Genomic DNA, 24,736 nt, shown 5'->3' with positions numbered 1-24,736 from the left:
AGTATTAGGTTTATTACCTGTCAGGACATTTGTGGTTTCAGTTTATTGCAAGACGTCTTAATTTTTGTTGAGGGAAGTTTCTATGGACGCTAACTGTATCTTTGCACTCCATGTTGTAAGTAGCATCCATATGCTAGTCTAAGCAGTCTTATCAATGGCCTTGTGTTCCCTGGTGAATCTGTTTGAATGTGTTCTTAATTGTTTCACATTTCTCAGTTCTGTTTATTTAATAAGTATTATGTAAAGTAAACATACATTTCTGTATCAAGACATCTGGAAGAATCAACAGTGCTTAACTAACATATCCTACTGTTTCCTGTGTTCACAGACTACACACAAACACACCCCAGATTCAGCTCTGCATGTACAAGACTAAAAGTTAATATTGGTGTTGTTACGTGATGTCAAGAGAATCTTTAATCTTTAATCAGGTTTACATTCTGCTGCATATCTTGCTTAGCAACAGGTCAATCTTAGAGAAAGTGGTTTACTTCTGACAGAGAGATGAGAGGTTTGATAAGTCTGAGCCCTGAGCTTGAGTATTGGTGTGGTTTTGTTAGCTTAGTTTAGCATAATGGCTGGAAACAAAGAGAGCAGTTAGCTTGTTTCTGTCCGAAGTCAAAGATAAAGATCAGCTGTACCTGGGCCTTCTTGTTCTGATGATTGTTTGTCCATAACTGATGTCTTCAGGTCTCACTGCTGAGTCAGCCAAATCTGTCTCTGCATAATCAAATACATTTAAATTACTGCATGTACAACAACTGCAAGATTATTATTGCACTACATTTATAGCAAGACATTTTATTTTAATCTTCATATCTGCATTGTTACGAAGGCATTAAGAGATAATCTTGATAAACCGAAGCAGCTTTTCAGTTTCCTCCTCTAAACGCCTACTGTTGACTGCATAGAACTGCGGGCTATTTCTGAGAAAAAAAAAGTCGACGACCGCAAAGCTGCCATTTTGTTTCAGTGCCAACGAACACTCTCACCTCATGAATACTTTTATAGACCTACCTAGCGCACACTGCAGTGAGAAGTTTCATCAGACTAACATTAAACAGCAGGAAGTAGGTGCAGTGGTTTTACATGAAGAACTTTAAAAATAATAAATTGTTCTGAAGAACAGGTTAAGAGGCTGAAAACACAGTTCAGAACCTTTGGTCTGTTCAGTCTTTCTCTTTAAACGTCTCATGTTAACTGTAAATTTGTTCTTTAAATCCAGCTGATACCATCCAGGGAGGTAACTGAAACCACTGAATCTATTTATGCTGTTTTTGTGCAAATAGAAGTGACAACAGGTTTCATACTATCACCTTCAGACTCTTAACACTGTGCTGGAACAAACAGAGAATCTGAATGTGACGACAGTGTATCGATAATGGCACCCTGCAAGAGCTGGACGGGCAGTAAGACCTGAATGGGTTACAGGTTCCATCTCATGCTACAGTAAACACTATGAGAACAAATAGATTTAGCTCTGTTTGCAGACATAATTTTCACATAGAAATTATTTCTACATGCATTTTCCTCTAATAGAAAGCAACAGCTTTAAAACAGGGTGACATTTATGGAAAGTGGCAATATTTGATTTGTATTTGAGAAATTGGTGTCCCAATGTGCATTAAAGACATGGTTTGGATTATGAGGACATTTTCGCTGACCTTCATCTTTTCAAAGCTCTTAGGCTGAGTTTGAGACAGCTGAAGTGTTTTCTTTCTATCAGAAACAGGATGCTGGACGACTGCAGAGCTGTTAGCTTCAGTTAACCACAGACCACAAACACACAGTCCAGCTCACACTGAACAACACTCAGTAAGTACAGTTAAAAACACAGATGCATACATCTGACTGAGCTCCAGTCTCTTCTGCTTATTCAGGTTGCTGAAGGCAAATCTTATCAATTCAGCAAGATGTTTTATCTTACTTTTCTACAACCTACAGCTTTACCCTTCTGATCATGTCTAAAATACATCAAAATCAGCAATAGTCTTCAGAAACCTAAATCTGATTCTATCTTTATACTACACAGCAGCTTGAGGCAACTTTTGCTGCGATTTGACACTGTATAAATAAAATCAAAGGGAAAAGGTCAGAGAAAACGCTTTTGTACTCCCAACTCTGCTCATAATGTCACTGTCACATAATCTTGTCCCTCTTTGGGGGGAAACTCCCACTGGGTTTAAACCTGGGACTCTCCACCATTTGACCTTAGAACTGAAGAAGCTTCTTGGATGAGAGGTGAAACGCCTTCAAGCAACTTAAAGAACTCCAGACGCTTTTCTTTGCAAGCTCCTTTGACTACGATGACCTGGATGACTGAGAACCTTCACAGACTATTTTGTTATGATCTCACTCCCAGATTGATCCCAAATTAATTCACAAAGAAATTAACAATTCACACATTCACAAAGAAACTCAGCATCCATCTTAGTAATGCATCTCCTTCATGTGTGAAATTCTGTTAAACAGCTTCAGTTCAATCAATTTCCTACAGCACCAATTTAACAGTCACCACAAGGTCCTCTAAAGTCTGAGCATTATGCCAAGCACAAACTTTAAAATACAAAAAAATGAAGTACCAACAGCTGGAGTTCCTCTTATGTTCATGTGAGTCTCCAAATGTGAGTTTAGTTCACTTCATGAACACAGTAATCCAAGAAAAATCAAGAACACTGAAAAAACATGTTTGCTATGATAACTTGGAGCTGAAACTGGAATGAGCCTCACCATAAAACCTGCCATGAAAAAACAACAACACAACACTACCTTTGCTTCGCCTGATTGACTGTTGCGAATTATTTGATATCTTGACAGTGTTGTACGTGACGTGAGTGATGATGTCATCTTCTTCTTGATCTGATCAAGTGATGCAAAATGAATGACAATGTAAATGCAATATCTAAACAGAGATGGAATGATCTTCTTCTAAACACAAATACTCTCAAACTCGAATGTGAACTTTATTCTACTAAACAAACTCAGACATGAAAGATCAGGAAGTCTGAGTCTCACCTTCAGGTTTCCTGTGAACACATCGTCTCACCAGCAGAACCAGTAACACCAGTAGAACCACAACACACACTGATCCAACACATGACAACAGAGAGAGAAGAGGAAGAGAGAGTGGTGGAGGAAGAGTGATGGAGGTGAAAGCCTGAGGAGAGGTGGATGTAGGTGGAGGTGTGGATGTAGGTGGAGGTGTGGTGGTGTGTTTGTCTAAAATAAAGCAAACACAGTCATTAAGTTGTCGTCACATTGTGAATGTTGAAAGCTGCAGAAACACAGACAGGTGAGTGTGTCACCTGTGACAGTGATCCAGCTGGATGGAGACTCTCCATGACCGCTGATGTCACACTTGTAGAGGCCTTCATCAGACCTGGAAACATGCTGGATGGTCATGTGACCTGTAGGCTGCTTCCTGATGAGGGAGCCATCTTTATAGAAAGCAGCTGGGAGGTTGGAGGGAGTGGTCTTTGTTTTACAGAGCAGAGTGACATCATCTCCCTCCATCACAGGGAGGACAGGACTCTGCAGGATCACTGATCCACCTCAACACAGAGACAAACTACAGCATTTCATTCATTTACACACAGCTTCATCAACACTAACTCCACACACTCAGCTTACCAGTGACTGTCAGGTTAACCATGTTACTGATGGGACCCTCTCTGGACTCACACCAGTAAACTCCACTGTACCAGGGGTACATATAGCTGATGTTACAGGAAGAACCAGCACCTTCTCCCCAGTCATCTCCACACTGAGTCCTCTGTCTTTTGCTTGTGTTTCTCCTCAGAGTCCATCCAGCAGAGCTGTCGTCCTCCTCACAGCTCAGAGACAAAAAGTCTCCTCTAAAGAACTGAGAGCTGCTGGGACTCACAGTCAGACGAGCTGTGAGGGTTAAAATGAAAGAATTATGATCTGTTAGACTTTAAATTCTGAAACATGAACCCAATCAGGTCATATCAGTGAGCATTTCTCAGGTTTAAACTGTGACAGAAGAAGGTTACTGACCTTGGTTTGTTGTGCAGCTCAGCAGTGAGATCAGAACTAAAGAGAAATGACACACAAACTCATATCTTTCTCAAAAAAGACTAAACATAAAGTGATCAAATCTAAAAGCCATCTGGTAGAATATGTCATCAATCCATCCATTTTTTTAACCATTTATTCAAATCACAGTTGAGGAAAAGCTGCAATTTATTCCAGCTGTTATAAGGTGAGTACAGATCATTAGTCCATCACAGACTAACATTCACTATCCGAGTTAACCAAACATGTCTTTGGACTTTGAGGTAAACCTACACAGGCACTAGTCACTGCACCTCTGTGAAACCTGTACTGTTAAATATGATTTACAGATCATTATTTTGATAAACATCTTCAGTGTTGGGGAGTAACACTATACATGTACCACAGTTACGTATTTGTTCCGTTACAGTTACTGTTTAAAAAGGTGATATTCAGAATACAGTTACTTTGTTGAAATAAATGGATTACACAGCGGCCTTTTCCTGTTTCTTATGTTAGGCTATGCCCTCTCTATTTCTGGTAATTCCACGCCGGTAGAACCTGAACAAAACTCGCATTAAGAGGCACTAATGCCTGTATCTCAATCTCACGGGCCATGTCACCTCTACTTGCGGCCTGCATAATGACGTGAAGAAATGTTTTTTTAAATTATTTTAAATTATATAAAAATGTTTAATATAAAGCCAATAGGCAGAGTGTTACAGGCATCGCCCTAAAGAATGTAGCATCATGGGCAGTGTAGTCCATGCTGCAGGGAGAATGGACTGCTGTACCCGTTATGTGTCTGTGAGCGAAGGAGGGAGAAAAAGGAGAGTGGAAAAGTACGAGTTGTCATCGAGCAGAAACAGGAGCTGGAAGCATGTAAATATAATAATAACCACTGCAGCCAAGAAGAGTGCCTGACGAGCGCAGTTGTAAGTAAGCTATTAAGACTCGACTGTACACCGTGTTCGTGTTTTCCTCCGAAACAATAAGTTCCGTTGGGGCAGCCTTTCAACGCTTCTCTCTGTCTCTAGCTAGCAAAGCTGACCCAGACATGAAAGTAAAGCTATTTTTGAGCTCAACATGGAACCCGACGTATCAGCCAGAGATGCCTTTACTACAGTTCAGAGCCGCAGACCTGTTTTATATATGCGTGGAATAGTTTTCTATACGAGATCGCTGCTAAAAGTGCAGCCTTACCTAATGTCCATTTATATTAAGATATTGGTATGGTGAATAACCTTTAGGAACAGTAATAAATCACACAGCAATAGTACATTCATGTGGTTGTAAATAGCATGGTAATATATTAAGTAATCCAAAGTATTCAGAATGTGTTACTCTCATTGAGTGACGTAATTGACTATGTTACAAAATACATTTTGGGGCATGTATTCTGTAATCTGTAGTGGAATACATTTTAAAAGTAACCTTCCCAACACTGGACATCTTACACTTTTTCTCTGACTGCTACTGAATTTAAAGTTTTTATTTTTTATTTTTTTATTTTCTGTTTTTTAATCTGAAAAAAGTGTGCTGACTCTACTGTATACTTTAAATAACCCACTAAAGTCACTTCAAAGTTCTGTTGATATAATGAGTGAATGATTTGATCTTTTCACTGCCTGCTGTGTTTCCTCGACTCCTGAGCAAAGATAAAGAGTCAGTTCAGACCTGCAGTTGGTCCTCGTGGTGTTTTGAACTTGAATTCAGCCTGATTTGTTTTTCCTGTCTTCTCCTCCATCATCAGTTATCAGGAGAGCAGACAGTCAAAGTAGAAGAATTCAAACAAACACAGAGATTCTACTTACAGAGCAGACACAGCACAGATGTTTCCTTCATCGTCCTTCTCACTCATTTGAGCTTTTTTTCATTTCTGTCACTGACACCAAGTAAAGCCCGCCCTCTTCCTCTGAGCACCAGCTTTCTATTGGTTCAAACACAGAGGTGGGGGGCTATTTATAGTATTTACTATTTACTTATGTTGTACTTGTGTACAAATTAGAGATGGCCCGATACTACTTTTTAATGTCCGATACCGATTCCGATATCATAAATTTGGATATCTGCCGGTACCGATATGAATCCGATACAGCGTATTTTTTAATCAATAAAACTGTTTTTTATAAATATCTTGCTGCATTTTGTATAAGTTCATACTCAAGTTTTAAAAAACAAGAGACTGAAGCCATTCTGTTATACCTGTATCCAAAAAATATACTCCACCCAAAACATTTTATAGTTCAGCAACACTGATCAATCTAATAAACTTAAACCTACACCATCCTTCCTATGGTATTTTAAAGACTACTTAGTGGAAATATTAAGCAACCTAACTAATAGGGTTGCCAACTCCAAGCAAAAATATTAGGGAACCACCCTCCGCCCTTAATCGATGTAATCAACTTTAATTTAATGCAAGTTTAAAACAAACGCACAGAAATCAATAATTTCTACAATATTTAAATAGATTCAACATCTTTCTTCAACAGAATTGCAGACTGCACAGATGATATCTTCCCAAAGGAAAAAGTACTATACCAGGGTGTATATATGACTTATTACTTACTATATACAATAATGTATTTTTATACATTTAATCAGATGACCACTTTTGTTGTAAGATTCAGATAATTATTTATTCAAAGTTTTTAAATGACATAAAAAAGAAAAATATTTCTTTGTGCCCCCCTCTCCCTGTTAATGCCCAACCTGTGCCCTGGGCAAAACTTTGCCCGCACAGTTACCAGCTGTCAGCTACATAAAAAAGGATCCTGGTGTTATTTATCTCTCAGAAACAGTTCATAACTTCCCTTCAACTCATTCATGTCACCTAAAAGGTAAACCTGTTTCTCCATCACCTGTTCAGCTCTGATGATTCAGTAAGGACATCTCCTGGTTTCATCTTCATGTTTCCCTCTCACCACATATCCAAACGGATATCATGACCAGCAGCTTTACAGCTGTGGCTCCAGCAAACATCAGCTGATACTAGAATGTAATATTAAACAAATTATAACAACAGCTTATCAAACTTAAATGTGCTGCTGTTGTTTATCTGCTAGTCTCCTCTTTCTAGTGCAAAGTGAGCGATAAACAAACAAGAAAGACGGGACAGCTGATCATTGATCAGTTTCATGTTTGAAGTATTAACAGGAGAGGGAGGGGGTGAATGAGAGAAGTAGATAGTGATGGTAAAGTTGATTCTTTTTACTGAATCGAGTTTTACCTCCTTAAGGTACTGAAAACTAAGTATAAATTTAAAGGTGATCGTGCTTTTTCTGTAGCTGCTCCAAAGTTGTGGAATGATCTACCCTTGTATGTTAGGCAGGCCTCTTCTCTCTCTGAATTTAAAAGTCTTCTTAAAACATATTTATTCGCTGAAGCCTTTGGCATTGATTAGAGGGGTTGACTCAATTTGTTTTAACATGTTTCAATTTATTTTAGTTTTTTTTTTTTTAGCTATTTATTTTATCTTATCCCATTTTAATTTTCTTTACTTATGCTATTAGCATGTACAGCACTTTGTGAACTCTGGTTTTATGTTAAAGTGCTTTATGAATAAAGGTGGTATGGTATGGTTAATGAGTCACTCACCAAAGTGAATCGGAATTCTAAAAAAACAACAACTATTTTATAGAGCAAAAAAAGAGCAAAACCATTTCTAAAATTAAGCAATTTCCTATCAAAATTGCTTAATAAACATTTATTTTGTTTATTTGTATTTTATTAGTATTTTCCTTAAATGTGCCAAATATATATTTTCTCATCTAAATGTCCACTGCGCTGTGAGCCAGGGGGCGGTAATGCGCCTTAACATTGGTTGCCAACCAAGAAGAAGAAGAAGCTGTGAGCCAGGAGGGAGGGGGTGTGTTGGATGTTCCATTTTCTAGGGCAGAAATACCGTGGTAACTCGCACATCTCATGGAGGAATAAACCACATACACGTTGTTAGAGTTTTACATCAGAGGCACACGCCTACCTCTGCGCCATTATTTATTGAACACACACTTCCGTATTTATACCTTTCAGATTAAGAGCACATACATATATGATAGGGCAACAGGATGAGTAGCTCAAATGTGCTGTTAGCATGTTAGCAGAGCGATGCTACTGTGAACCGAGGAGCTATTTTCTTGATGTGAGCTTCTACTCAGGGTTTTTTCTTCCAGTTCAGAGCAGAAATGCTTTTGTTAAGAAACTGGCTGTTGTTTTTTTCCCCCACAATTTGAATTATAAGCTAGATATATTTCTACTAATGGGATTAGTTTGCTAACAGCAACAGGGGTGAGTCAGTGAGTCAGTTGGGCTTGTGAATCATGATTCACGAGTCAGTAAAGTGATTCTCGAGTATTGAACGATTCGTTCACGAATCGAACATCACTAGACGTAGATGCAACTGCGCAGCAAAGACAGAATAACTCCAGCTTTGTGTCTATTTTGAAATACGGGACAAATCGCTTCCTTTTCACCTCAATATGGAACTCCGATGACCAGTCCAGCTGTGGCTCAATATATCAGTTGTTAAGCTTAATGTGGAAATACTATGCAAACATCCAGGGATGAACTGACACACTTGCTTTACTTCTCTGGCAGTAGCGGTTTTAGATACGGGCGACACGGGCGGTTGCACGGCGCGGCATCAGGGGCATCGGCAAAAAAAAAAAAATTGCTCGTACTCATGCTGCCCCGACGTCATGCCAGCGCATACTGGGAATATCATAGGCACCGATCGGTTTTCTATCGCCCATTTGCTGGGAGTAAGGGCGCCCTCCGTTTGCGAGGTGCGCCTGCTGCTTGCGGCACAGGGAGGAGAGGGCGGGGCGGCGGGGGATTCTCTGGCTTGCTGGAGCAGCATCTAATAACCAACTCGCAAAATAAGAAAGACGAAAACACCAGACATTATGATACAGACTTATAATTTGCACCGATGTTATTTCGAAATTCTGTACACGAAAAGTGATCGCGAGAGCCCTCGGTGCGCCTGCTTGCTGCCAAAGTCAAAGTAAACTTTATTGTCATCTCTGCTGCAGTCCAGGGGCCCGTTCTTCGTACGTCGCTTACTACATCCAAGATCAAATGACACATCCAAGACCAAATCATCGCGCTAACCGTGAGCTCGCTAATCCGGTTCTCCGAACACACCTGCTGTTGACGATTAGTACAGCTGGATGAAGTAATGTGAGATCACTGGGTGTCGTAAAAGGGGCTACGCATCGATAGTAGAAACATTGATCGGCAACCCTCTGATTGGTCGGCGAAAATGTCGAAGGAGCGCGCTCGGTATTTTTCGGCAGCAGAGCAAGAACTCCTGAGTGAGGGACTTCAGGAGTTTCAGAGTTTAAGTAAAACGCAAGGGAACACTGCAAAGGCTCCAAAAGCAAGGAGAGAGGGCTGGCAGAAAGTTGCTGACAAATTAAACTCGTAAGTAATTTAATAATAACAATAATAATGGAGTGGATTTATATAGCGCTTTTCAAGGCACCCAAAGCGCATGACAATGCCACTATTCAGTCACTCTCACATTCACACACTGGTGGAGGCAGCTACGGTTGTAGCCACAGCTGCCCTGGGACAGACTGACAGAAGCCAGGCTGCCATATCGCGCCATCGGCCAACACCAGTAGGCGGTAGGGTAGATTTATCATATCACACTATATTATCCAATATTATATTACATTATATTATATTATAATATGTTACATTATATCCTCTTTCACATTAGAGCCACAACAGGACCCACTAGAACATGGGAACAAGTAAAAGTGGAATATAAGAATATTCTACAGAATGGTAATATTTATCACTTATATTGCTTTTCGTCTCTAGGAAAGAGACCCTGAAATAATCTGTTTGTTTGTTCATAACAGCAACCAAGAAAAGGGCAGAGCAAAAAAAGACAGGTGGTGGTCCTGCACCCCCTCGTCAACGAGTTGGTTAAGTAAATAATACCCTCACGGGAATATCGATATCTCTCAATGAGCACACTGTCGCGCTGAGCTAAAGGATCCTGTCTATTCCTCAATATACGCTGAATTCTGAGGACTCTCCTTATCAATCTTGCACCTTCCGCAATGGGTGGCTCGCGTAAACGGACAGGACATGGCTGCGACAGGCTTCCCAAATCCACCTTCGCTTTTATAGCCGTGGTCTCCCATCTTGATTACACGAAGTGATTTGCAATTACTACTCTGAAATATGAATTACATCTGTAATAATCACATACATGTAATAGAATGATTAATAGTACATTTCCCTTTTTTAGGAAATGACCTGTATGTATCTGTGTGACATCAATAAAAGGATCAAGTGCTGCATTATCTTTAGTTACATTGATGTTATTTATTTATGGTGAAACAGTGGTAAAATATCGCTGTTGCTTTCGTATAAATGAAGCGGACATACCTGAGTGGCCGCGATCTAATCCTGTTTACATAAAGTAAACCTGCTCCCGAGCAGGTTTACGCTTATGGCTCTGTTGCTATGACAGCAAGTCCCGGATGAGCTTCGGGGAACCGAACGATCCAAGATCACGCGAAATCGTCAACAATCAAATCCAGCTAACCTACTTAGCGAGGTACGAAGAACGGGCCCCAGTATATAGAGAGACGAGACGACGAGGCTCCAGTTACAGCAGTGCAAGTAAACAAACAATATAGTAAGAAAATAAATATACACTTTAGGACTAGGGGTAAAGGGATCAATAACAATTTAAAATTTACAGTTTGATGATTTAAAGACGCACACACAACCCGGCTGCTTCCAGATAGAACACATTTTATTCATAATTTTCATAAATCCAAGCCCATCCACGAAATAAACCCTAAACAAAGTGAATCTGTGAACTAAGGTGTAGGGTCTAAGGTCTATTAGGTTATGTTGTGGTGATCCTCGGGTTGGGGGATTTGTGTTCATACTGGAGTGCAAATAAAACCAAGATGGACAAGAAAAGTTCAAAGCCATCAGGTGGTCAGTTTAGAAAAAAGAGAAAAGAAGGAGGAGAAACGAGCAAAAGATACAGGTAGGCAGATGTGTCATTGGATAATGGCAGCTCATCCTGAAACAATCAGAATCAGAATACTTTATTAATCCCTAAGGAAATAATGTGGGTTACAGTTGCTCCAAGAAGAAATGGTAAAAATAGTAACAGTAACACTATAACTATAAAAGACGCATCTCCTGGATGCACTGGTACGCATCTTCAGTGATGTATCCTGGGGTCATCAGGTGTTTCGGGTCTCACAACATCATACACCCTCGCCCAGGCGACCCAGTCGGGGGTGATCAGGCCCTGACTTGCGTACCAGTAGCTACCCACGGAGCAGCCCTCTTGATCCACAGCCACCTTGTGGTTTTCTCTGCCACTTCACTCACAGCCTGGATGGCCCTCTTCATGGCTGCCCCAGCCACGCCCAGCCGGCCTAAGACTTTGCAGAGTGATTGTCCTGCAAAGCCCCTACAACCCACTTCTATGGGCTCATAGAAAGTCTTCCAGCCCTTTCCCCTGCACACCTGCACTAGTTCCTGGTACTTTCCTCGTGTCCTTTCATTGGCCTCCTCGATCCGCTCTTCCCAGGGCACTGTGAGTTCCAGCATGATCAGCTGTTTTGAGGCCTCAGAAATAATTATCATGTCTGGCCGGAGGGATGTTTTTGCAATGTTCTGAGGGAACTTTAGGTGTTTACCCAGGTCAGCCTGTAACAGACTAAACTCCAAACATTATGTAACATTATGTTACAGATTTTACACATTTAAGAAATAGCACTAATATATACAGATCACTCAGTTCTAAATATCAAGGATTAACAGAGGTGTTTATGAATAAATATCAAGAAGATTGACAAGAATATTCCGGAGTAGAAAAGAGCGCGTGTAAAACGGGTGTAACTATTGCAGTGTTTACTGTCATGGTCCCCGTGCCTGCCCGGCTGGCCCTGTGTGGCTACATGTGTGTTGCTTTTGTCTCGCTCTCACTCTCCTCTCTCTCTCCTCTCTCTCTCTACTTGCTGCCTGGGCGGAGCTCATTGTGGGTTCCCGCCCCTGGCCTTCACCGCCTACAAGCAATCACCTGTGGCTCCTCACCTTGTTTGCTCTCGCTACTTAAGGCAGTGACTGAGAGCACCTCGCCGCTGGACTATTGAGTAACGCTCGTCAATGCTACTTTAGCCTAAGCCAGTTTTGAGCTCTCTTCGTGAAAGTTTTCCGTGTTAATTCCTGATCTCCGTATGCAGATTCTTCGTGCTCGGTTTGGAAGTTTGGACACCGAAGCCTGTTCGTGAGTGCCGCAGTGAGAGTGGCGTGTGTGAGGAAAGGACCTTTCCAAGTGCATTGTTCTGTTTGTGTGGAGCGGAGCAAGAGAGGACAGTTTTCCTGATTCTTCCCTGTACCCCTGGGAACCTTGGCCCCCTTCTCCTTCACCTGTATATAGTGCACCGGGAGTGTGTAAATAAAATTCTGTTTTCTGTGATTTCAGTCTGCGCCGAGTCCTCCCTGTTCCCTCGTGACATTTACAGTGTGTTAGATGGAGGAGTTGTGCAGGGAGATGGCCACAAGCAGGAATCATTTCTTCTGTCGGTCAGTGGTGCTTTTTGGTAATCTCAGTCACTCACTGAACATGCTCATGTGACTAGCCAGCATCTCATGTCATAGAGTGGGTGGGAGGTATTATCCAACAATGTCTTTATCTTGGAAAACATCTGCCTCTCAGATACCACCCTAACGGAGTCCAGGTGCGTCCCCACAACGTTACTGGCCTTGTGGATCAGTTAATTTAGTCTGTTGGCATCTGTGACCCTCAACCTGCTGCCCCAGCATGCAACAGCATAGAGAATAGCACTGACCACAACAGAGATATAACGAGATAAGATCAATTAGTAGGGATAGTGAAGTGTCACTTGGCTATGATAGTAAACAGTACACTGATGTAGCTTACTGAATCTTTTGGACTGGGTTACGTCAAGTTGCGCGTTTTGTGAGGTGATTTTGTGAACGGATTACATTTTTTATTTTATTTTTTATTTCTCTCCGATATCCGACCCAGTAATTTAGGTCAGTATCGACTGATACCGATACGGTCCATCTCTAGTACAAGTACAAGCACAGACACACAACAACATATAAAAAAATGTCCATGTCCATGTAGTGGACGTCCCCCTCAGTGAGAGAGGCAGATATGAGCTGAAACACAGGAATCAAACCAGGGACGCTGCTGTTATGGAGCTGAACTGGAACCATTCAGACACTGAGGCCCTCTGAACACATTTTAATTACAGCTGTGCAGAGACACACTGATGACTGACTGGAACACTATGATTCATATTTTACATTAACACCATCCTCACATATGGTTTATATATGGCCACTAGAGGGAGATGTTGGACTTTAAACACTAACATGGATACAAGCAGATCATCAGTGAGCTTTCATAGTTTGTTAAAGAATGAACAAAATCAGGGCAGTTCTAATGAAATGGTTACATTTACTGTAGATAAAGATTAACTCAGTCCTGTGTGATGCTTCGACTTTTCGATATTAAAATTAATATATCATCTGATAACATATATTTTTAAACTCACATCACCTCTTTTACTAAAATGATGACACACTGACAACTTTCCATGAGACTGAATGTAAAGAACTAGTTGTTCTTTTAAACTTCCTACCTGATGTTAAATGTAATAAAAATTCTGCAAGTCAGTTCCTAGAAATCAGGAATCCTGTTCTTCAACCTGTAAACATCTCAAAATTGGTCCTTTATACAAAAATGTTAAGCAAGGTGACAGCAAAATCCAACAGGTTCAGCAGATAGTCTCCTTACTGTTTTTAGCAGACAGCATCATATCAGCTCTACACTGGTTTCTCTGCATTGGCTACGAGATTTACATTAAGGTATTAATAAAAATGACTCAAAGCTGCTCCCATCAGGGTCATCACAAGGAGATCTCTGCATGTTTGCTTTTGCACATTTTTTTTAATTCCTACACCAGATGCATTTCCTGACAAAGTGATTCTCCTTTTAGAATAAAACTAGGGATCTCTTGCTTGTAAGGCAAAGGTTCATCTAAGTCTAGATGAACTAGAAATAACAAAACCTGAGCAAATTAATGTTTGTCACACGAATCCATCCCCATGCAGCAGTTGTATAATGGTTTCTACAGAAGAACAGCTGGAATCAACATCTGCACATTTCTTCTCTAAAACAGAAACACAGTTACACACAGAGGCTGCTCTGATCCATCAGTGACAGTCAGCACCGTACTGAGACTTTTCCCTCCGTTGACACAAATTAGTAAGGACTTCCTGCTTTTTTCCTATCACATTAAAAGCTCACTTATGAAGGTTTGACTGCTACACTTTTGTGACTATGACAGTATATGTGTGAAATGAATGTTCTGCAAGATGTTCAGAGACACGAGTTTAGAAATAAAAACCCTTTTATATGAACATGTCCCAAAAAGAGCCTTTAATAGTATGTTACCTGCTGTGGTCTGATACATGTATGAAAACTCACCAGTCCAACCACTGGAACCCAGTTTCTGGTGTTCACCAGCAATAGGACCTGAGGACATTAGTGTTCTTTTTTTCTAAGCTTATATTCACAAAATCAGAAAATAACATGTTTTATGTAAAACACTTGAACAAATACCCTGTAAATTGGAGGGTAAAAAGGATTGAAATTAAATAGAATATATTTTCTTCATTTTTTAATCATCTTTGTCTCATCGTGATTCAACTCGGTTTAGGATGAAAACAGAGATGACTGTTTGACTCAAAATGTAGCACATAAAGACAAAAGGACCATAATGTTTTTGTATATAAAGAAACTACACAAACCGTGCTTGGTAATGTTTTTAGCACTCAATCTTCTATTTACTAATTTAACATGAATACATAATTATATGAATTAAATTAAGTGAGACTTGACTTTGGTCTGTCCTGCAATTCTTCTGCCTGATTATTCAGAGCCAAGCTCCACAATAATATTGATATGTTAATGAAACAAGTGGATGAGCCATAAAAATGTGCATCTTCTAAGTTCCCCCTGCTATCAGATCTGTTACATATCAAACTGAAAGGTCATTAAGCAACAATTAATGCGACTCATGGAGATCTGAAAAGTTTTACATTAATGTTAGAGTGTTACTATATACAACATATGAAATGACTTTGATATTACCTGCAGCCTCACACAGCCTAAGGAGAGGAAATACAAAAGTGGCACAAAAAGAGTAATGTCACTAACACAGCCTGGGTCTGCCAGAGAACACTGTTTAGTTTTAGTTTTCAATAAATGGCACAGATTAGCTGTTGGTCACACATTTCATGTTTATGCAGTGAAATAGTGTGCATAGTGTTTACCCTTTACTTACTTTTTCATCCCTTCTCACACAGCAAATGTTGCAGAGAAGTTCGTACTATACAGCAAACAGCTTTGTTATTTGGCGGCTCTAATGTCGTACCCTAAGCATCGGCCAGAAGAACTGAAAAATTGAAGCATCCACACCTGCAGCTCTTCTAATGTCCTCTTGAGGTCGGCTCCAAAACATAAAAATAGCTTTAAAAAAAAGCTTTGGTCTCTGTGGATAGTTTTTTCCTTCAGCATTATGAAAACAGAGGGTGGTGGATTTTTTTCCTTTACAGCTTATTCATAACTCATAGCTTGCGGTCACTTTGACAGGCGTCCTAACACAGGTTGCTTGTCTGTGAAGTTCCATGCCAATCACAGATATGTTACAGTCATGGCAGGTTGTTGTGCAATTTGGGGAATCTGAAACTGGGGACTAACTCCATGACCTCTGTGTTGATGTTGATGTGTATCACACTGTGTGAGCTGTTCTTGGCATTCCTGAAATATACAATAACACCTTGGTCATAGTATTATTAAGACTAAATTAAATCTATAACCTCCTTTATATACATAAAAACACAAAAACCAAACCAAAACCCTTCATAAAAATACAAATATATAATAACAATAACATAAAAATAAATAAAAAAGCTTTACAGCCATGATGCAAATCACTTTTAAGAATTACATTTCCAGCTATATCAAAAAAAGATGTACTCAAAGCATCCCCTTATGGCTAAACATAAATACATACTTGCTGGGCTCAGTCAGCTGATATTACAGTAATGTGTCATTATTGTCCATTACGAGTCTGTACACTGTTGAAGCATCTGTAAACAATGCAGTAATATTTGAGTTGGCAGTTATGTGTGACAATTGCAAGTAATTCTCCAGAAAGCAAATCTCCCAGGACTCTGAGTCCACAAACCCCTCCACCACAACAGGGAGGAAATTGAAGGGGGTAACATGACAGGTGCAGACATAACCTGAGAATCTTGATTCTGTTTGTTTTGTTAACATTTTCAGAGGAATTTCCACGAGCGTTCAGACATGTCTGCACTAGAGATGGACCGATCCGATATTACGTATCAGTATCGGTCCGATACTGACCTAAATTACTGGATCGGATATCGGAGAGAAATAAAAAATGTAATCTGATCCATTAAATATCACAAAAGCACCTCACAAAACTTGTGACATGGCATAACCCAGCTCATAACCTTAGCACGTCGGAGCAGTATGCACGTCAGAAAGAGGAAACCAGCGGCTAAACAACAGCAGCAGGTTTGAGCTTGATAATCTGTTGTTTGAATTTATTTAATATTACTTTGTACACCAGGATCCTTTTCTAAGTAGCTGACAGCTGGTAACTGTGCAGGGGCGGATCGAGCAAAGTTTTTCCAGGGGGGCAGGTGGGGCATTAACAGGGGAAAGGGGGCACAAAGATATGCTTTTCTTTCTTATTCTCATTTAAAAATGTCTAGCTTGTTGCACCTGTTTTTTTCCACTGTGACGAGTGAAATATAAATATATTGCTTTCTTTCCCTGCTCTTCATCACTGGACAGAGATGAGAATTCTTCATCACTTTTATAGTCATCACAAGCAGGCAAATTGCACAACAACTGATATAACAGCTACCAGTCCAAGATGTCTATTTACTCCATCCTTCTTCCCCCCCATATTTTCCGTGTCCTCCCGTCTGATCTGCAGGTGAGAAACAGGTGTGAGGTGTCAGCTGTCAGGTAGGTGATGAGTGAAGAACAGAACAGAATCCATTTCCTCTTCAAACTGCTGTCAGACATTATCTACTGCACTCTGATGTCACTCTCTGGAAGGAGTCCTGCTGTTTCCTGAGGAGTATGAGGATGAAGTAGTTCATTCTCAAGTGTCAGAGTGGCATCAGGAATCCCTATGGAGTGCTGGTGACAGCTGTTTTCTTCCGGGTCATTTCTGTCATTGTGTTCATTAGCAGGAGATTCAGAACTCAGAAATCTCTCAGACATTTCAATCTGTGGTTCAGTGGTGGGGCAATATGAGTCCTGACAACATTTTTTATATGTTATGTAGATCAAAACAACAACAACAGCAAAAACAACCACAACAACAATTGGAAGACCAATGATGAGTCCAACAGATCCACTCTTCTCTCCTCCAGCCTCCTTCCCTCCATCCTCCTTCCCTCCTGCCTCCTTCCCTCCATCCTCTGTGTGTCCTCCTGGCTGACCTGCAGGTGAGAAACAGGTGTGAGGTGTCAGCTGTCAGGTAGGTGATGAGTAAAGAACAGAACAGAATCCATTTCCTCTTCAAACTGCTGTCAGACATTATCTACTGCACTCTGATCACATCACTCAGACCAGCTGCTTTCTACAAAGTCTCATCAACAACATCTTTAGAAACAAACACCAACAACCAGGAAGCAGCTTCACCTCTGATCACACACACACTCAACTCTACTCACTCACCTGGAGGAACGACATGAAGGTAGATGCTGCTGATGAGCTTCATACTGTCTAGCTCGTTCTTGACACGACACTCGTATGTCCCAGTGTCATTAATCGACACATCCTTCAGAATCAAAGACACGTCTCCATCCTTCTTCTGTCTGTCCTTCAGATCCACCCGGTTCTTAAAAGATAGATGCTGGTTGTCTGGATCAAACTGTTCATTCCGGTACAAAAGCACATATTTATCTCCCAGGTCAGCTCTGCTCCACTCTACAATAATAATGGTGTTGTTGTTAGGAGCTCGACATGTCAGAGTGACGTTCTTTTGTCCAGATGTGATATTTCTGTGATCTGAAAGATGAAACAACACAGAGAAGAGAGGTTAAAAGTACAAATGTTCACATATATAGCAGCTAATCTGAGTGAGGATGACAAAGAGACTGCTGAGCTCTCCTGAACCGAACCAGATGGAGCACATTATCTGGCAGACCGGCCATCACCCAGTTTATTTTGAAAAGGTGAATTTGAATGAAATGACCAATAAAATTAATAAAAGTGATCACATTTCCTCTTTACTATCATTGGCAGAAAATTCTTATAGAACTCATGAAACAAAAATGTTAAATAGTTGATAAGTTAAATTCATAGTTAATCTCAAAAACTGAAGTAAAGTGGGATGCACACAAGACAGCAGCAGTCAGAGAAATGTTGAGCCGGTTAATAAACGTGAGCTATGTAGTGTCACGAAAATGACAAACAAGCAAGCAGAGCTCACACCACAGTTTGCAGAAAGAGAAAACCTTCACTCACTTCTTTAAGACTCACTCTTGAAGAAGATGGAAGGTGATGAAGAGGATTTATTGCCCTAATGGAAGAGCAAACCGACAGCTGTCTTGCATGTGTAAGATTCAAAGTAGGACACCAAAGTGTTAGCAGGTCAGAAATATAATTCGGAGTAGAAAGAAGTCTTGGGACTCACATGGACCTGTGGGAGACTCATAGAGTTGTAAATGGGTATGCCTAAGGTTTTAAGAGCAATAGGTCAAAATTCTCAGGGGGTAAAATGTCAGTCTCTACTGCTACCTCCAGGTTAAGGGCATGTGATCATGATCCCACAGTGTGTATAACCCATCACATTATGCAAGTGCAGGTGTCATCACATAGGAGTATGAGAGAGGAGAGTGACCACAAATGTGCCAACAAGCTTTAGTGTGCACACAAGCTCATGTCACCTACATCTAGGTAACATGTGTGGGTGACAGGGACTGTAGTAAGGCAACATCCAGCACCTTGTTGATCTTGAATGTGCCTTTTTGAAATATATGTGTCACCTTTTCCTTTGGACAGACCGGGGAGGTAAAAGGATATTCAGACAGCTGCACAAAACTGTACACTAGCTCCTTCCCAACCAACTCTTAGATCAGGAGACTCCAAACTGTGACTCTAAGGTTTCATGAAGCTCTTTTGCCCAGCATCAGTTGCTCCCCCTCTTGGCTCTGATTTTTTAAAACAAAGATACAAAAAGATACAGATACAAACAAATATATGAATGCAGAAAGTAAAAGCATTTTTTTAAAATTAACTAATAAATTATTTATTTGTAGCTCCAGAACTTTAAAACTACTCTGGTTGAAAAGACACAGAACATAGAAAACATATCAAAATGGTTAAACTGAGATGCTTATTTATATAATATTTATATAATTATATAATATAATATTTTTATATAATATGTTTATTTGTTCTATTTAGAGATCTTAGAGAAAAGCAGAGTTTCAAACAAGTACAGACAGGCAGAGATTCACCAGTCCACAAAAAACAGATTCTACAAATTGGGGAAGTTTTAAGAAAAGTTTGTCACAATAAAATGGTAAGGGTTTTGAATGTCTCATCATTTACAGAACATGTTATCATCAGAAGATTCTGAGCACCTGGAGGCAAGGTAAAAGCTAAAAATCAATGTTGTAAGCCTCTGATATTTGAGGCCTCAGGTAGCTGTGCATGAAAAACAGGCGTGACCCTGTCATGGGAATCAATGCATGAGCTCAGGGAAAGTGAAAAACCATCCTATGATCAGAAGGTTTAAGATCTTTTTGGAAAATGTGAACGTCATGTCCACGGGACTAAAGAATAGAGGAACCATCCAGCTTCATTTCAGGGCTAACTTCACTTCAAAAATCTGAGGGGATGGGGGTGTATTAATCCCAAAATAAGCAAATAATATTCCATATTCCATTTTTTAATGAAATAAAAGGGTTAACCCTAGGACCTGAGCTAACACTATTTTGTAACATTTGTGAGGCTATTTCAGTTATTTAGTAATTCAGCGCAATGCACAATGAACAAGTCTGTACAATAAAATGCAAAGAAAAATAAGTTTTGATGAGCTTGGTTGACTTTTAGTCTTCCTGGGAATTTGTGTGATCAGGTTTATTTTGACACACTGGAACAAACAAAACTACAAGCTTTTTCTTATTTTTCAGATAATTCAAAAGTAAATATTTAACTAAAAACTACTGAATGCGTTTTCTTTCCTTAAAAAAATACATTTTATTTTCACGGTACAATTCTGAGCTGAAAACTTCTTCCTGTTTTATTTTCTCCCTGAAAGCAGTTCCGGCTCTCTCCTCTGAAGATCATTTCGCTCTCTCTAAAACCATCTGTGCTTCGGAAACTCAACAAAAAGCAGCTGCAGTGTTTTAGAATTTAAGTTAAACAGAAAATTTATTAACAACACACAATTTCATATTGGATGCTAATGTTTTTAACGCTTAAAATACCCAGGGTGCCACATTAACACAAGACAAAGAAGAGCAGATACTAAGCCTGCCTTATAAGGAAATACCTAAGAGGCAACCAATGACAACAGTACACTGTTTTTCACATATTATAAAAGTTATTTATCTGTGTGACTCGGGCTCTACATGATGCCTTGAAAGCCCAGCTGTGTGTTGTTTCAAATATCCAACCTCCTAATAGAGACTGATTTTAGTTTAAGTAGTTTTCGGAGTTTTTCCTTTAAGGATAACGAAAGTAAAAACAAAAATCCGGACAACAACTTTTGACTTAAACCCACGGTCATTTACACACACACGCGCTCCGTGAACGTTACTTTGAACGAACTTTCTTACCCGCAGAGGACGATGTCATCTGCATGACAAATAGCACCGATAGAAGAGATATTCCAGTCATTTTCACTTGGTTAAAAGTTACAAAAATTAAATAAAGCTCTGACAAATAAATTAAACTGAATCAAATTATTTATTATTAGCGAAACCAATTTAAAGCGATTGGTGAAAATAAAAGAACGGCTATCGTTTCCCTTACAACTTCATGGTCAGGCAAAAGCTGCATAAAAAAAATGAAGAAATCATTGTGCAGGCGTAGTTTATATAACCTTTGTTTTCCAGAAGATTCTGGCTTCTTCTGGGTTTTTCTGGTTGTGAGCAGAATGTAGAAGTCTTCACCTGAAGTCCGATATTGGCACTTCCGCGTTACAGAATACAAACAAACAAGAGTTGCCGTCCCATAAAGAATCCATGCACGACTTCAAAACTGCTACATTTTTATGATGGTAAAAAAATACAGAGGTTTTTTGAAACACGTTTGAGGCAATTGTACTGGAATTGTATCAAAACAAGTTTCAAAACAACTATAAACATCTCCACGCTGACATCTACTGGCAAATCTATGCCATCGTCACATCTGGCAGGTCTGTTCTGTAAAACAGTGACGCACCCAGGCATTACGCAATTTCGAACAAGGCTGTTTATCATACCAAACTATGAATAATTATGAGCAAAACACCTGTTGATCAAATAAAGTCTACTGAGTAAAAATAAAATATATGTGTGTTCATTGGGATATTGAGACTGAGTAGGCTTCATTGGGTTGGGTAAGTCTAGACGTGTTTGGTTAACTTTTAAGCTTTCTGGGAGTTAGAGTCTTCAGGGGTGTCTTACGCTCTATCTGCTCTGTCACACAAAGTCTGTTGGCCTATTAGCCAGGGTCCACCTTGCCATGTCCGCCTCCACCCTGTCCTGTTTAAATGGTTGTTTAGCACCATGTCCTTTCTCCTGATACCAACATGTAGAGCTACCCAAATAATATTAAATACCTTCTTCTTATTTACCAGGAAAGAATACTGCGTAAGAGTTCATTGAGTAAATCTGTTCAACTGGTCAGATGTTTAACCTATTAAGTTATGTAAACTAGTGAGCACTGAACTTTTTCTATCCTGTGAGTTCCCTGTTTGTGGGACAGTCATTAATATCACTGCAATTTCTCTTTGTGCCAAATGATCTGCAACTCTTTTGATTCTGTTATTCAGTAACGCAAATGATATTCTAACATGACCATACATCTATCATGTCTGTTGATCCATCTGTGTAAATGTCCATTTAAGTTTTTAATTTAATATGCAAAGACATTTTTGCTCTTTTTACTTTCTGCCCCTTGAAGTTTCATAGCTGACTGATTGTTCATGGAGGAGCAGGTGGATCCATTTAAACACTGAAGATTCTTTTCCCACAGCCTAATAAGAGAGAAGTGGAAACCTCCGTTTGTAAAAAGATCAAAGCAAAAATAATTAACTGAAGAGTTATTCGTGGTGTGTGTGTGCTGTGTTACAGTAGCTGCATTTGCAGCAAAGCAGAAGAGACTTAGCAACAGATTAAAATCAAGTGTAACAACATTTATATTTCTCTCCATTCACAAAACGAACACATTCTAATTCGAGTCAGAATGCACTCGTGTAACGTTACAACTGGGTTTATTCACGAGTTATTTAGAAATACATTCAAAAGAGACTCACAAAGAAACGTATTCCCCAGGCAGGAAACCTATATTGCAGTTAAAAACTTGCTGTAACTAAAAGAATAAGTGAAGAAACACATAAAACTAACATTAAGCACAACACAGCTCCATAACCCATTACTCTCATTTCATAGTAGACCTATGGTTAGGGCTGTAATATACACTGAGTAGGTGAATATATTTAATATGAAGAGCCAGCAGCTATTTTGAGCTTACAGGTCAAACAACAACAGAAAAGTTAATGTGCAGCAACTGAGCACCAGCAAGTTGCTGGTTACATGGTAGCTTTAGGTCCTTCAAATTATTTTCAGTATCACATTTAATGACATGTAATTTTCTTTTTTCCCCCCCTTCTTTCCCACCTGTCCTATCCAGCAGTGTAGCAATCACAATTATTGTCTGTAGGACCAGAAAAATGACCAACAGATTTACTTTCCCAAGTGGATCATTACAGCGTTTGCTATACTGGTCCACTTGATTCTCACAGCTTATTCGATTTTTATTAGGATTCATTTATTTTCACTTATTACAATCAGAGCAGACAGGGCTGGGGACAAGAAAGAGAAAAAAAGGAAAGAGAAGTTAAGGAAGACGTTAACACAAGGAGAGGGGAAAAATAGAGGAGAAGAGGAATAGAGAGAAAAGACACTGCAAATCTGCTTCAACACCTGCTGAAAACAACATGCAAAAAACAACACAATAGAGAAACCACAGCAACAACCAAGATATGCAAAAGTAACAGTAAATAATAAACATAAAATGTTACTGAGCAGCATACAGTACCAATAATGCATCATATGTTTAGAGGCAGTGGCCAACCAAAATAGTGTGCATTTGTGAGCACCTCTTTATACACTACTGTGGATGAGTGTGCTTGTGTTCACAAGGTTTCTTCACGTAACTATCTAAGTTAGTTACATGAAGGCGATCGGGCGATCGTGGCTCAAGAGTTGGGAGTTCGCCTTGTAATTGGAAAGTTGCTGGTTAGAATACCAGGTTGGACAGTCTCGGTCGTTGTGTCCTTGGGCAAGACACTTCACCCGTTGCCTACTGGTGGTGGTCAGAGGGCCCGGTGGCGCCAGTGTCCGGCAGCCTCACCTCTGTCAGTGCACCCCAGAGTGGCTGTGGCTACAATGTAGCTGCCATCACCAGTGTGTGAATGGGTGGATGACTGAATGTGTAAAGCGCTTTTGGGGTCCTTAGGGACCAGTACAGTGCTATACAAATTACAGCCACTATTACCATTTAATAGTGGGTGTGGGGAGCCATAGCCCTGCCCCCAGGACTTAAAGCTGGCATGGAGGAGATCCAGGCCCCACCGAGAGCCCAATGAGGACCACCGCAGGGATAAACACTGCAAAAGCACACAAAACACACTGTAAGATAAATAAAACACAATAGAGGTAGAATAAACCCAAATCTCATAAAACACAACTGAAGTATTCTTGGAATGACACTAACCTAACAAAGTAGCTGTGGAAGTAACAGAAACCAAAACACATGAATTACTGTCACGTGTTTGAAAGAAGAGGATGGTTTCCGGGTGCTGTGATGGAGAAAATGATGCAGGGTAATGTGTGCTGTAATCGCTGCTAAACCTTCCTCTTGTGTTAGCTTTCCGTTATCATCTCTTATGTTAACGTGCCAGCTATTAAATCAGCTATAAAATACACTAAAAACAATAAGCTATCATCCAATTTGTTTCTCATCTATTGGTTACCTTGTTAGGCTTCTTATCTATGAAAATCTTGGTTTTAATACTTTTAGTGTGGGCCTCTGGGTCTTTTTTGTCACGATTTCAATAAAAAAAAAAAAAAAAAAAAAAGGTAAAATTAACCTCAAGAGAATCATATTAATAAATAAAAGGTTTTTGTGTTACCTGACTAATACTGAGGGGTATAGGACACATCTCTTAAATAAATTTGTTTGATTTTTTTCATTTTAAGATTAATAACTAAAAATGACATTTTTGTTTGTTTTATTTTGTAGAAATAGAGGTTGCTGACAAAGTCAAAAAGCCTTGATACAATAAACAAATGTGATTTTTTATGCATTTAAAATTAAAAATGTGTCGGTGCTGACCCTAACACAAGAGGAAGGTAAAGCAGAAGT

General features: G+C 39.7%; 2 protein-coding genes and 1 pseudogene across 5 annotated transcripts; all 3 read right to left on the bottom strand.

The window, feature by feature from the left end:
- Positions 1-2,995: 2,995 nt before the first annotated feature.
- LOC146578682 (Fc receptor-like protein 4) lies at positions 2,996-5,892 on the bottom strand. The gene is made up of 5 exons (XM_085268958.1): positions 5,829-5,892; positions 4,018-4,053; positions 3,631-3,894; positions 3,306-3,551; positions 2,996-3,219 (listed from the first exon to the last, which is right to left on the bottom strand). Exons 1-5 carry the CDS (start codon positions 5,857-5,859, stop codon positions 2,996-2,998), a joined length of 801 nt encoding a protein of 266 aa, XP_085125084.1. The 5' UTR covers positions 5,860-5,892.
- Positions 5,893-11,301: 5,409 nt separating this feature from the next.
- LOC146578653 (uncharacterized) overlaps positions 11,302-24,736 on the bottom strand; it is a 563,460-nt pseudogene continuing 550,025 nt past the window's right edge.
- On the bottom strand, positions 14,594-21,467 carry LOC146578681 (uncharacterized). Of its 4 annotated transcripts, none has more exons than XR_014891506.1 (4): positions 21,207-21,467; positions 18,620-19,305; positions 17,828-18,160; positions 14,594-17,589 (listed from the first exon to the last, which is right to left on the bottom strand). XR_014891506.1 is itself a non-coding variant. In XM_085268957.1 (3 exons), the coding sequence occupies exons 1-3, from the start codon at positions 20,999-21,001 to the stop codon at positions 17,171-17,173; spliced, it is 813 nt and encodes a 270-aa protein (XP_085125083.1). In that variant the 5' UTR covers positions 21,002-21,197; the 3' UTR covers positions 14,594-17,170. The 4 variants fall into 4 exon arrangements, 1 of the variants encoding a protein (XP_085125083.1); XR_014891507.1 differs by having other exon boundaries at positions 19,141-19,305; XR_014891505.1 differs by having other exon boundaries at positions 17,828-19,305.

Source organism: Mchenga conophoros, linkage group LG3 (assembly GCF_057382185.1).
Source record: "Mchenga conophoros isolate Kocher_MC1m ecotype Shallow Benthic linkage group LG3, M_conophoros_male_GT1.1, whole genome shotgun sequence".
NCBI classification, from domain to species: Eukaryota; Metazoa; Chordata; class Actinopteri; order Cichliformes; family Cichlidae; genus Mchenga; species Mchenga conophoros.
This window is presented reverse-complemented; position numbering and strand designations above follow the sequence as displayed.

Coding starts and splice junctions, on each gene's coding strand:
- LOC146578681 (XM_085268957.1), bottom strand. CDS start 21,001: ATGACTGGAATATCTCTTCTATCGGTGCTATTTGTCATGCAGATGACA. Junction 18,161..20,940: donor GATGACATCGTCCTCTGCGG/GTAAGAAAGTTC, acceptor TTCATCTTTCAG/ATCACAGAAATATCACATCT. Junction 17,590..17,827: donor CCTTCATGTCGTTCCTCCAG/GTGAGTGAGTAG, acceptor TCTCACCTGCAG/GTCAGCCAGGAGGACACACA.
- LOC146578682 (XM_085268958.1), bottom strand. CDS start 5,859: ATGAAGGAAACATCTGTGCTGTGTCTGCTCT. Junction 3,895..4,017: donor GAGCTGCACAACAAACCAAG/GTCAGTAACCTT, acceptor TAACCCTCACAG/CTCGTCTGACTGTGAGTCCC. Junction 3,552..3,630: donor GGTTAACCTGACAGTCACTG/GTAAGCTGAGTG, acceptor CTCTGTGTTGAG/GTGGATCAGTGATCCTGCAG.